Source organism: Melampsora larici-populina (assembly GCF_000204055.1).
Source record: "Melampsora larici-populina 98AG31 unplaced genomic scaffold MELLAscaffold_50, whole genome shotgun sequence".
NCBI classification, from domain to species: Eukaryota; Fungi; Basidiomycota; class Pucciniomycetes; order Pucciniales; family Melampsoraceae; genus Melampsora; species Melampsora laricis-populina.
Genome location: NW_006768814.1, coordinates 444308 through 458580, shown reverse-complemented (window position 1 = coordinate 458580; position 14273 = coordinate 444308). Strand labels below are relative to the sequence as shown.

Sequence of the window (14273 nt, the reverse complement as noted above, 5' to 3'; positions counted from 1 at the left end):
CCGGACAAACACAACACGCCAAGAAACCAACCACTCAATCCATAATGAACACGGCTTGGAGCAAAGCACAGTGATTGTGAAACTAAAGCGGACTGATCATGTCACTAATCCCCACTTATTTAGCAAGGGTAATGTTGCATTAGTGGATGTAGACACAAGTCAATTACCCATGCTAAATAAGTGGGGATTAGTGAGATGATCAGTCCACTTTATCTATGATCAAAAATTGCCTGAGAAGCCGAATTTCTCCTTGGAAAGTTTGCAGACAAGATCCATTATTTACAAAGATATAGAAATATGTACACAGGAGCTGTCCTTGGTATAAAAAAACTTCAGTACAAGATGAGACTTACAACAGGGCATAGAGGGTAGAGTACATGAGTAAAAAAAACCAACCATCTCGCTCAAGATATCGAACTAGTTTTACAGGACAGCTATGCTAAGGCACGACATGGAGCATTGTAGCTATACACTCCAATACCGTTCCAATGCCCGGCTAAATGCGATGGCCTTCTCGTCTACAAACCTTGTCATGAGCCAACTGAACATGATGACCAATCCAACCCAAAAAGGTAACATGAGGAAGATTGAAAAAGTGTTTGAAACCCCCAAATCTCGAAAATTTGAAACTAGAGATACTCCAAGACTGAGTAAGAGTGGAACATGGATCACATATAATGAAAAAGAGATTCTACCTAAAAATTGAAGTGGTCTAGTGGAAAGAATTCGTTTGGCAGTAGTGCATTGTGATATTGAGAGAACAGTAAGAGTACCGCCCATGATGTAGTATAATGTCTTTACTCGATATTCTTGAAAATCATCCTTATTATAAAACCTTGACATGACTCGAAACATCCAGAGTGACCAGGAAGAAGATTTCATTTCGAAGAATGGTACTGATCCAAAAAACAAACCCATCATCAAGATGATCAAAAAGATCAACCGGTGAAGATAAGCATATGTCTTGGTGATTTGTGATCTACTGCGTTCGGATTGCGAGACCTGAAGTTCGGCGATGAGAATGCCTGAGATGAATGGTAAGATTGACATTTCTTTCATGAAGAGGTTCACAAGACCTAGTCCAACAGCCAACATAGCTCGGAATCGACGTTTTAAACTTGATGTTGCCAATAGAAATAAAAAGACGTTCATAGAACCTCGTAACTCTTCAGGCATTGTCCACAAGACATTGTTATATTGAGATTCAGTTTCCGTTCGGTACCATATAACTGCCTGTAAATATTTGAAGGTCAGTCAATTAAATGGATAATCTGCTTTATGACTATAGCTCCCGAATTAAAACCTTTTCAACTCACCATGCTTTTCAAACTTTCTAAAGTTTGCTCGAGCCAATTGGAGGTGATCCAACGTGGAGTATATGCAGGCCCCCACCAACTACACACTTTCTTAGCCCTTGTCAAATCAAAACCTCCACTCAATAAGATAATATGTGAGATCGCAATTGAGGTCACTGGGGGAGGTAATAATCTAAATATTCGTCGTAAAGAAGCCGATGCCAATGAACTTTGAACAGGTCCCGCCTCTAGATGCCCTTGACCGACCCGATAGAGAGTTCGATAAGATAACACATAACCTGATTATACACATAACATTCGTAAGTTGAGGGTGTGAGACAATGCGATTCTTTGGAGCACAAACCTGACAAAACGAAGAATACATTAACCAAGAACTGTTAAGGGCCTCATCAGTATAGTGCTTTTGTTGAGGCGGATGGCAAAGCATGAGATGTAAATAGAAGAAGATACTGACCGTAGGAGATATAACTGCACGTAAGATAGGCCACTGCCAAAAATGTACGGTGCCATCAGGGTCTTTGGTATTTAGAGTAGCTTCAGAATTGAAAGCGACTATAGAATGATGAATCATGATACAGAAAGCCGCCAGGCCTCGTAAACCATTTGCCCAAGTTTGTGTGAGTTCTTTTGATGGGCAAGGTATGATCTCTTGGACTTGATTTTCTTCTTGCTCGTATTCATTCGTACTTAAAGGTTCTTCCTCCGAGTTTACACTTTGGTATGCGGCCGGGGTCTTAGTGTTGAAACCGAAACCTGTCATTCTCGTCAAGGTCTTGTCGTTGTGGCCCAGTTGGCTCGTGATTGAGGTGAGTTTGTAGGACGACAGTGTGTTGAAAGCGTTCGACCTGGATGTAAAAAAGATGAAAGATCTTTTTAAATCCAATTGAGGAAGTCGGGAATCGGTGGGAAAGGACTGAAACTGATATTCCAGGAAATTCCTCAAAGCAAGATCCACGTTCAAATCACGTGGGATAACCCCCGAAGCATAATTCGTCTTATAAGCTGTAAGTCAGTCGCCTGTGTCATTGATTTCCAATGTCTAGGCGTGCCCTCTGCAAGCCTCTGCAACTTCCGCTGAATGGTGGGATGCATTCATGATCAGAGTGCTTGGAGGCCAATGACTTCAGTTTGCTCAGGATATCGAGCTTGATCCACATCAAGCATGTTCAAGTGGAGTCGTGTGAAATTCATGCCTATGTAGTACCCCGTTGTTTCTCACAATCGGGCCAACAATGTTGCCTTCTTGATTTGTTTGTATGGTGCGGTGGAAGGGGTCCTAAAGTGAGTATCTATGGAAGTATGATGTCCACTTGATGAAAAAGGTTCTGAATTCTGTCCAAAGGGTACTCTAAGAGCCCCTCTGGTCCTTTTTAGCTCTTATCTGGGTGTGCCCCGGGATTGATTTCTGGCCCTCCTCGTCGGGTCTGCTCAGAGCCGTGCAATGCCCTATGGCCGCCCTGTCAGTCTCGTGGCCGGGTCACAGCCCCAGGTGAGTGGTGAGGATTGAGTGAACTCGTGGATGGATCGATCGAATGGAAAAATAAAAAGAATTAAAGAAATATTTAATCAAAACAATGAATCAAGAAAATCAAGATGACCATCAAGTTAAAGTAGAAGAACCAATCAAATCAGAAACTCAAAAACAAGAAATCATCAAAACAATGACAAGTTCACCTTCAAAGAACAAATCAGAGACTCATCATCAAAATGAAGAAAATCAAAAATCAAATAATCCTACAAACTTATCACCTGTTTACCTTTCATCACCTAATTCTCATCATGCTTCAATCTCAATTGAAAAAGAATCTACTTCGACTTCTACTTCATCTCAATCATCAACATCATCTCCCAAACCAGGACAATCTACTATTCCTTTACCTAATCCAAAACAACAATTACAAAAACTTACATCAAATCTTACCATCACCACTTCACTACGACTTCGTAAAGGAATGAGATTAGAAGATGCATATCCAACTCCTTCTTCAATTCATGATCCAAGTTCTTTTTTACATTCGATCGAATCACCATTTCAAGTTCAAGAATATATTGCACTTCTTGTCAGATCTAATCCACATGATGTAGAACAAATCGTTAATTTACCATCTCCAAATATCAATCAATCTAATCCTGGTACACCCGGCACTCCTGGTACTCCTGGCACTACTCCACTCGTACCACAAGAAGTTTGGATTTATGAACAACTTCGAAGGTTTTCTCAAGATCTAAGTCATCCGTTTGTCAGTACTCTACAAACTGAATGTTCACGTACTACTTGTCCTGAGATGAAAGCAGGAGAATGGCTTTATCTTTGTGCTGCTCATGCTACTGCGAATGAAGTATGTATAATCCTCTTCCTAAAAGCTTTTTAATCATAACTTACCCTATGTATTTCAATAGAATGACTGCTGTGCAATCGATTATATTGTACATACACTGGATGGTGCTACTGCACTTCTGAATTCAGCAAGATATTTTCCAAGCCGGTTTGTACCCTTATCTTGATGATTTGACTTTGAGGCCCTCAGGAGCTGATCGAACGCATCCTAACTGCTTCCGATCCTCTACGGCTATCACTTTTACTGCCAGGTTACAAATTCCCTCCACCTCAATTAAACATTTCACATCGATTGCCAGAAGACTTTATCGAATTTTTGCACATGCATGGTTTCATCATCGAGATGTATTCGATCAATGCGAAGTGAGTTGCCAACTGATCACCTTTCCAAACTATCAGGAAAAAACAAACTGATCGAATGTTACTTTTTTTAATTCAGACTGAAACAAGTCTTTATGCACGTTTTTTAGCACTCACTGATCGATTTTCATTAATCTCTGAAGATTTATTAGTCATTCCACGTACAAATGAAGAAGAAGAACAAGAAGAAGAAGAAGATGAACCAAGTGGATTAGCCTTGGATGAAAAACAAGAAACAAATGATGATGATGATGATGATGAGGATGATGATGATGAGGAATTAGAAGAATTAGAATGATTTTAACAAAAAGAAAACCCCTTTTAAATAGATTTCATTTCTGCACTCATGTTTTCTTTTGTAATCTTTTTTTTTCTTTTCTTTTCTTTCTTTTGGTGTTGTGTTGTTTGGGTTCTATCTGATCTTTCTCTTGAAGGTTAATGATTTTTTTAGCAAAGGATTGATTAGAGATTCAATGGACTTATGAAAAGAAAAAAAAGTTTGAGAGTTTATGTGTTGGTTTGCCTATTACCTAATCAGAATGATAAGAAAAACTTATTGATGTTTTTGATTCTGTAAGTTTTTAATCAAAGATCTGTTGTAGTCATCTTGAGTGCAAGATTGGATTTGTGGATTTTCTAATTCATTAATACCCCTCATGTGATGATGAAGAGGTCAAAAGAATCTTTCCAGGTTGGAGTCATTATTTCTGTAATTGACTTGGAAGAAGAAGAAGGGGAAATTGGACATTTTCACAAACTTATACCAAAGATAACCCTGACAAGAGAAGTCAATGAGAAACTTGAATGGAAGGAGAAAGATATATTCAACACACCTTGGTTTGACCTAAAATACATGGCATGTAAGATAGTCCAATGTTTTGGCTTGGCTTTGAAAAAGATAATTGGGAATGGGGGTAAACATTAATAAGAAGTGAAACAGGGTATTGATGGGGTCAAAACAACACTTGAATTTTCTTTGAAGAATCAAGAGAGATATTTAAGATATTTCAAAAACAAATTGAAAAATGCTTGTTTTCATAGAGGATTTCAAATCATGATAGAGTTAAACATAACATCATATAATCAAAAGTCAAAATATCTGCAAGTGTGAGCAAGATTGATTATTAGAAAGGTGAAATCCATACTATACACAAAGAGTGCAGACTAACCAAGATTGAAAGTGTCATCTTTTTGCAGATACCTTGTCACAAATCCAAATCCCTATACGGTAACGTAATGTTGTACATTGAGCTCATTGATCATCATATTCTTTAGCAGGTCTATGATTACACTTGATATTGGGCTCTTTTACATAGTCCTCACTAAGGATTCTGACCGTGGTGTGAGGATTGATGGCAGGTTTTAGTGGATCATCTGAAAAGATACAAGTAGATTATTTGTGTCTAGAGACCTTTTGAAAGAATTTGCTAGATTTCAATCAACAAATCAAGTGATCAAGCATAATTTCAAGTCCTCAAGACAAGAATAACAAATGGTTTATAAAATCATGTAACATCTTCTCATCATGTGTGCAATATGGGCATCAACAAGACAGGCTGTTGTCTGTCCTATCACAGCATGTTCCTGATAGATTGAACTGCAACAGCTCCTTAGCTCCTTACCTGGGGTGTTAAGTATGTGCTCTGCAAGAACTTGCATACCTTTTTACATGACACTTTCTTCTGTATTCTTCCCGTAATGATAGACAAAATTATCTGCTGGTTATCTGACAAGATGTGGTGACTTCCACACCCACATCCAAACTACAAACTGGCCAGTCTCCCAGACAGCTGGGGAGCTCCAGAGGCCTGGCCAACATCTGAATCATTTAGAAAACCCAATGTGTACCCCGTTGGATACTGGGTCTGTGGCTCAACTTGTACAGTCCCCTCCAAGAGGTTTACATAATCATTCAAGTTCTGAAGCAATACTGGGGCATTCCTTAATATTGACACATTTTTCAACCCATCCAATCAGTTACTTTAGAGTGTTTGTAAGCAATCTACCTTCAGCCAATTTGAACACCACAGACAAAGAGTTATAACCAAGAGAAAACAAAAATGTAGTCATACACGAAGTGATACGGTATGGTTGAAGTCTATGGGGAAAGGAGTGTGGTACCATGCTTTGGTACCAAGCAAGCTCACTGGTTATTCCTAGCTATGGGAATGTGCACTACGACAACAGGGACACTATCAATATAATGTACCACCCACCACTTATTTGCCACAGGTGGCCCTGGGCCCAATTGTCAGGCATTTTGGATTTTTTTCAGCGGGGGGTTGGATTCAAAGAAAAACCTAGATGTGTGTACAAGGGTCAAGTATTGGTTGGTGAACCATGTAACTCTAGGTGCCCAGTGTGTCATCCACTTTAAGGTTTTTGAGTTACTATACAGGTGATTTATCACTCAAGATATAATCTGAAGATCATCCAAAACCTTCCTGCAAAAAATTTTCTCAGTACTTTTTCAAACCCATCACTTGGCTCAACCATCCCAGATCCTCATCAAAATGGCCTTTTTGAACTGGACGAAAGCTCAACAAGCACAACAAGCAGCAGAAGCTGAACAATTGCAAGTTGATAATGAGATTGTTGGTTTTATTGAAAATCAAATAGCAGACTCTGAAGATGAACAAGAAGGTGATGAACAACTCAGAGAACAGCTTTTTCCAGTCTTCCTCAGCTCTAACATAGCAAAACCTGCTATTGGAAAGCGTAAAAACAGGCTTGGAAACCTCAAAAGATACAAAAGACCAATTTGTGATCCAAACCCCCTCAAGAAAAAACTCATCTCTAAGCCGGGTCCCAAGGCAACCCATCAATATTGGCAAAATAAGGCTGTTGCAGCAGTTGGAAAGAATGTTGGATTCATGGCTTGATGGACTAAACCAAAACCCAAGGCTGAAGCACCACTCAGCTCAGATTCTACCATTGAGATAGAAACTCACTCAATTGACTGTATTGATGAGCAAGACAGCTCTTCAGATGATGAACATGGAGGGTTGCTCTTTATTACACTTTATGATTTGAGAACAAGCTTGATTTATTGAAGATTGAAAAAAGGGGGGGTAGATTGTGGGTGAAATTGGGGCTGGTGTTGAGAAAGAAGCTAAACATTCAAATAAAAAAATGTATCAGTTTGCGAGTCAATGAAATTTGCTTGATGAACAAAACACTCACAATACCAATTGTGTGAAACAGCAATCAAAAGATGTCTTCTGAGTTAGATGGTGACAAGAACAAGGGGAAGATGACAAAACACAGAGATCAGTGGACGGCCATCAACTGATGCACAGCACCACAAACACATACTTGAGGCCGGACCGTATAAGTACATAATTTGACAGTAACCTAAGACATTAAGTACCCAACCTGAGCGGTTAAGTACCTAGTTTCAGAGGTTAAGTACCTAGCCCAAGGGGCTTAAGTACCTAGCCTATGCGCAGCCCCAAATGTTGACCATTTTGTAAAAAAAAATGCCTCAGATGAAAGGATATATAGATATATTGGGCTCACTCTCCCCAATCTACCTCTCTGGTTATGAACTTCAGAAGTAGTCATTGAGGTGGTCATTTTTGATCTCAAAATCAAAATTTTGTTTGGCTGGTCGGAAGGTAGTACAAAAGTGGCTCTCAAACCTGACCCAGTTTCAAAAAAACCCAGTTGACCCAGTGGAATTTTTGGCTGGGAGATGTCAACAAATGTCAACTTGATACACAAAGTTACTGCCAAAAAGTCAACTGGGTTAACTGGGTTTTTGAAAATCAGGTCAGGTTTGAGAGCCACTTAAGTAGACTTGACCTACTGTACAACTTTTAAATATACACCACAAAAAAGAGAGTCCCTTTTTGGCCACACAGAAGAGGCTCTGAGTCTGAGTAAATATGTGCTACTTGGCCAAATCACTTCCAAAACTGGATTTTTTCCTTCTCATTAATATAGGGTGAGATATAGAGCATCCATGTATTTTTTATCTCACAACTCAATGTGTCTGTGTGCACAACTTCACACTCTGGCCCTTCCCTCTTTCCTTCACTGATTGACTACTATTTTTTGCACTCAATGACCTACTAGTACCAACGCAGCAGCAGATACGGTACTGGTATTGTACCTCCGGTACGACACCAGTACCTGGTAAGACGGTACTTGAAAAAACGAGTACCCAGTACCGTATCTCAGCTCAGGTACGGTGTTGGGTACCGTATCTAGTGGTTGAGATCGCCTTATGCCCTAAACCCCAGTACTGTACCCTTTGGAGCTCTTTGGTACGGTACTGTACCGGTACCGCGCTCAAAACTCTGGTACGGTACAGTATTGTACCTGAGCAGGTACCACAGAGTACCCATGCCAGTACCTGATAAAGTAGCTCACCATTTATTCTCATTACAAGAAAAAAGGAAATTGAAAACAAATAAAGAGATTAAAAAGAAGGAAAGTAACAAAATAGAAAACAAGACCCCTGTGAACAATACCAAATTACCTCAAAGTGTACTAAGATACAAGGGCTTGTCCTAGTCTAGATACCGGTATTGAACTCAGATTCCAGGTACTGTACCTGGATCAAAAATCATGCTCACAGCCCATCCAGTACCGTAACCAGCCATCAGGTACGGTACTGCAGGTACGGTACAGGGCATAACAGATACGGTACAGCACGGTACCAGTACCAGTAAGGTATCTGTTGCTGCGTTGCTAGTACCACCATCATGAACATCAACATTGGGTTTATAAACAAATCCTACTTCAATGTAAAGCACAGCCTGAATTTTGACTAATGATCATCCAATCCATGCCTCTTTATTTTGTCTTAAAGTCCAACATATAATGGAATGATTGTATCAGAAAATTTGAAAGAAGCTTACAGCAAGACTTCAGGATGAGATATAAACAGCTCATGAAAGGCAAAGTAGAATGTTATGAAGAAAAGATAGATAACATCAAATCATCTTTCACTCTTATAACTTACAAAATTAAATTGTATACTTGGTTTTCATTTTGTCCATGAGGAATTACAGGACTCCTCATCCAACTTAGGAATTACTCTAAGTTTTCACACCTATGGCAAAAGCTACAAGACAGATTTTCTTTGGAAAATGATCTTTGGAAGTTAAATAATCTTATCTATGATTTATGAATTCAAATGGAACAATAAATGAAATGAGGTCATCTGGGCAAACTTCCATAAAAGACAATATCAATCTTTGTCTTCTTACATCCAATGAACCACTCTCAACCCTACACACCTCATCAAACTCACTAAGTCTATGACAATTCAGATCACACTAATGCAGCTAAGAAAAGAATGCAATGCAAGATTATGATGTTTTCTGTACAAAAAAACTTTGGTAATTGGTGAATTGAGCATGTCTCAAAAGACCCTTCACAATCATGACTCGCCAAAATTCTGGAAAATCAAACAGATAGCCACAATTGCCACGAAGTCTGGGACTTTTGGGCCAAAACCAGAAGAATCTATCTTATCATCTGAACCATGATAATCAAGCTCTTTGCCTGTGCATACTTTCCGTATAATACCTTTGTTCTTGGTCAGATAAATCAAAGACTGAACTTTGTGAAGTTGAAACTGAGAGCTATCTCGCAATTATATGACCCTACAAGAGTCACAAGCTCCAATTTGCCTCAAAAGGAAAATCGTCTCAATAATTGCGTAATTTCAAAAACTGACTCGCTCACAAAAGGCAGATCTTTTGGTTCAGAAGAAAAAAAAATAAAAAATGTATGATCCAATATTGTGTTTAATATAACAATTCCTTAAAGCCCTTGAAATCAAATTCACAAGATTTGTGATTTCTAAAATAAGAAAGAAAAAAAATGTTCTAAGAGCTGACAAGTATCAAAATTGTGTTGGTAATAATTTTACCAGCTGATTGAAGATGAGATAAGAAAATAAACAATCTGAATGAATGTGGGTAGTTCAGTTCGGAACCGCCTAGGACTTGGGGGAAGAATTATTATCACAACGAGAAATCAACGATGAATGATGAAGGGAATTATGACAAAGAAGAGAAAATAAAATGGCTCCTGCCGTGACTTAAACCCACGCAGCACATAGAGACAATACCCAAATAAAAGACACAAAAAGATGAACCTACTGTAAGGCAGGCTGATTGAAAATATAGGGAAGCAGGTTTATTGAAACTATAGGTATGCGAAGTGGTGAGATGGTAAATGCCTTAAAAGAACAATGAATTTTCCTAATCAAAAGACAAAAAAAGATCAGCAACAAAGCAGAAAGTCAAGAAACATAGCAATCTGATTACTAACCTTCATTACTGGGCGACCGATGCCTGATACAAGGCCATCAGCACCTCTTGTAATTTGCAGCCGGCGAGGACCTGGACGTTGAGAAGCTTCTACCGCAAAAGATCCGTCACTCCTTCGTAGACTGTTCCCCTGTCGCTCGAGTGGAGTCGGCTCTGCCAAATGCGAACTATCGAATCGGTCTTCTTGCAGCTGTGGCTCTTCGAGGTCTTCCTGGTTGAATCGCCACCAGCTGCTCCTGGTATCTGCTGGAGGCGAAGAGGACTGATTATCAGCGGAAGTAGTGCGAGCATGCCCGTATTCGTAGTGCACATTGGGTTCTGTGGCCCCTGGCTCGGCGCCGTTCAGCTGTCCAATCGGGAATGCAGAATGGCCAGCAAAGGACTGCGGTCTCTGAGCTCCTTGACCATAATAATGCGACGCATGACCCGCATTATGACTCAGAGTGCCGATCATGGGGGAGCTGATCTGGAACCTTCCGTTCGATGGGAGATGCAAAGCTCGGAGGTTAGAGCCACGGCGACCTCCGCTGGAGTCTCCTGAAAACGGTATTCGCCCTGGCCTGAGCTTCTGTTTGGATTGACGGGCGGCCAAGAAGAGACCTATAGCCAAGATAGCTGCACCACAACTTGTTACCGAAGCTATCACAGCTGCCTTCTGCCCCTGGTTGGCAGATGGAGGACTCTCACTTGAAGTCGTTGTTGCAGCATTACGCTGAGCGGCGCGAGCTTGGGAAGAAAACGTCGTGATAGGCAGACTAGGGTCCACAGTCTTGCTGAGAGCTGCATAAATAGGGTTTGACTGGTTGTAGAACGCGCTCTGCGGGTCCTTGAGCATCGCTTGTAATGTGTTGACGTATTGATTTGGGATAAATCCGAGCCAAATAGTCAACATGGCGCTCTCATCGTCGGCAGCAAAGTCGGCGGGTTGGTAAGCCTGTAAAGACTGAGTCACAACTTCGCTTGGATCGATATTGAGAGCGGTCGAAATGAGTGCGGGCATGAAGACCAAAACTTGAGAAGATGCATTTGAGTTGGTCACTAGCCAAGGCCAGCTGAGCGCATTTGAGAATAAAATCGAGATCAGTGTCGAATTGTCCGGCGGGGACGTCGGTGTATTCGAAGGTACAATGTATCGAGGCCATGTAGTTGGAAAGGAGGCTTGCGTTTCGGGTGCAGCAGGCTTTGGTTTGGGTGCGGGGGTATCAGTGTTAGTCAGGTTAGGTTCAACAGCTGGGGTAGTTGGGTTGGTGAAAAGAGAAGATACTGGCACAAATGCGGGCGCGCTGGATAAGAGCAAATCAGTCAAAGTTCAAATCATTGAGAAAGTTGAGAACTTACGCGACGGGAAGGGTATGATTTAGCGCTACAGGCGTCGGTTCGTCGACGGTCGCATTGTGAGGGGATACTGATGCCAACGAAGCATTCAAGGTGTTGTTTTGGGTAGAATTCAATGACGCGTTCCAAGCCAGCTTTCCTATAATATGATCGGTGTAATTCGCGGTGGCATTCGCTAACAAGGCGCCACCAGTAGCATTGGGCAGGGATGCATTGATGGGCAATACGCCGGTGTTGAGCAGACTCGAATTGGAAGCTTCTCCGTTGAGAGGAATGACGCTGGTGTTCTTGTAAAGAGGGCTTTCAGATGTTAAGTTAGCAAGCGTTAAATTACCGACGCTACTGCCGTTAGGACCGATGGAGAAGCCACTACCAGCTGTCGTTGTCGTGTCATCCGAGTCGGATGGCAAAAGGGTGTAGTTACGATCCTTAGACAAATTGGATAATCCAGTTCTGGTGTCGTTCAGTCTCCAGAGAGCCGCGGCGGCCTGATCGCTCACATTGGCGTTGTATTTTCCGCTAACATTGAAAGGTGTGACATCGGTATAATTTTCAACATGTGGTAATTCTGAATCAGAAAGATTGCTTGAGGAGCCAAGGTGCGAGAACGCGCTGTCAATGCTACCCTTGATGTCAGATGTGTCGTTGGATGACTTAAAGGCACTCATAGGGATTCCAGTACCGTTGACACCTGCAGGGATAGTCAAGTTCTGTATGACATCGGTGTCGGCCCCATCAAAGTATGGATTTGATGAAGCGTTCGAGTGTGACAGCGGACTACCGATACCACCTTCGATGCCAGATGAATTGTGGGACGACTTGAAATCACTCAAAGGGATACCAGTGCCGTTGAATCCCTCAGGAATGGTGAAGTTGTTGCTGAGACCCGTTCGGTTCAGGTACATATCAGGGAGGATAGAATCGGGGCCATTGTCGTCGCTCGTCAGATTTTTCACATGTGATGAATTAAGGGGCGAGAGGTTCGAGCCTGTCACATTGCGATGGACGTCATCATCACTTGAAGCATCATCATCGTCAATGCTGGACACGTTGTGCTTGACGTCTGATGTGTTGTGCGCTGTATTGTTCAGGTATGGTGCCAAAAGAGATGAGTCGTCATCGTCGTCTTCGCTGGTCACGTTTTGCGAAGGGTTTGAGTCGGTTGACAAGTTGGCTGAGGTGCTCTTGTTGGTTGCAACAAGTGCAGTAGCATTGTCAATGAGCTGCTTGTTTGTGTCAAGACCCTGGCCGGACGAGATGTTGGATGGGTTCACCAACCCTGTGACATTAGTAGGCAAGGTGAGATTCTGTAGACTTGTGTTGTTGAAGACCGGAATGTTAGACGACTCGTTCTGGGAGCCAGCTGACTTGTCTGATGATGAAGCCCCACTATGGTTACCGGATAAAGAGGATGTGATAAAACCCGTGTCATTGTGGAATGGTATGGCGCTGGTTGGCAATGTGATGCTTTGAGTATCGGATGCATTATTCGCAGTCAAACCAGCGAGTCTACCGTCAGTCAAATTGGAAAGAGCTTTATTGGCTGATACGCTAGTTAAGTCCCCGGTGAGGTTGGAACTCGAGGTATTTTCGGTAGATGGGGGTAGATCCGAGTTGACGGGTGCCGTACGGTTCAATGTCTTCTTGAACGAGTAAGCATCATCATACGAATGATCGTCTCCGGTTTTGTTGGGTGCAGCACTCGGAGTGACCCGAGTTACAGTTGATTGTCCTGAATGGTTCGAAGACAGCCCTGAAGATAGCGTGTCACTGTCAGACGAGGTGAGATTGGCTTTGTGATCGGTAGATTCTACACCCTGAGTAAAGGACTGATTGGTGACTGCCGAATTGGAGGGTGGAATAGTTGCAGGTTTTGTGTGCTTCGTAGAGGGTTCAGTCGGGAGCTTGTCATCAGGCTTATCACTGGTAGAGTTAACATGATCACCTTTGGTCGAAGGGGGAACAGTAGTGGTCGTCGTCTGATTGGTCTCCGATACGCTCGAAGAGTTGTAAGTCTCTGATGTATTGTGCACTACCGGATCGGCAAGCGAATCATTAAGCTTTGAGTTGGAGTCCTTGGATTTCGATCGATCAAGGGCAGGAGACTTCTGCTGGGGGACATCAGAAGTATTGTTTGAGTGAGGAGAGGGATCGGTGTAGGGATCGTTCTGAGAGTCGGTTTGAGAAGTCTTGTTGGTCTCGGGAGACGAGGTGAGGTTAGTCTTCGTCAGAGTAAGATTGACGGGCAAATCTAAACGCGCGAAGGATGGTAACAGTGTTGGTTAGTTGATCAGTTTGTGATGTGGTCAAAGGCAAATGAACACTTACCCGATGTGTCGACGCTCAAGGGTAAAAGCCGTTTGATAAGAGACAGCCGAGGAGAACGTGGAACGAGTGCAGACTGCTGGACCGATGAGAGATCTGAAAGTGTCCGCTCGTGCAGCTGGTTCCGGGCTGACAAACTTGCGGAGGGTAAAGAGCCAATTCTCTCATCGGCGCAGGTGTTTTCGACCAAAGTGAGTGAAAGGCAGGCGAGGAGAAGTGACCGGCAAAAACTTTGGCGAAGAGTGGCGCGAAACGAAGGACAAAATATCATGTTTATGAATGATCGGTTTGAGCGCAGAGGCTGACGCTGCG

At 42.1% G+C, this 14273-nt stretch overlaps 2 protein-coding genes across 2 annotated transcripts; one reads left to right on the top strand and one right to left on the bottom strand.

The window, feature by feature from the left end:
* Positions 1–465: 465 nt before the first annotated feature.
* On the bottom strand, positions 466–2076 carry MELLADRAFT_111106 (uncharacterized protein; the record flags this gene model as incomplete). Its single annotated transcript, XM_007415327.1, has 5 exons — positions 466–896; positions 984–1233; positions 1317–1594; positions 1660–1690; positions 1771–2076. 5 exons carry the CDS (start codon positions 2074–2076, stop codon positions 466–468), a joined length of 1296 nt encoding a protein of 431 aa, XP_007415389.1.
* Positions 2077–3268: 1192 nt separating this feature from the next.
* MELLADRAFT_39183 (uncharacterized protein) lies at positions 3269–4312 on the top strand (the record flags this gene model as incomplete). The annotated part of the gene is made up of 4 exons (XM_007415378.1): positions 3269–3655; positions 3717–3802; positions 3906–4017; positions 4094–4312. The coding sequence occupies 4 exons, from the start codon at positions 3269–3271 to the stop codon at positions 4310–4312; spliced, it is 804 nt and encodes a 267-aa protein (XP_007415440.1).
* Positions 4313–14273: the final 9961 nt, after the last annotated feature.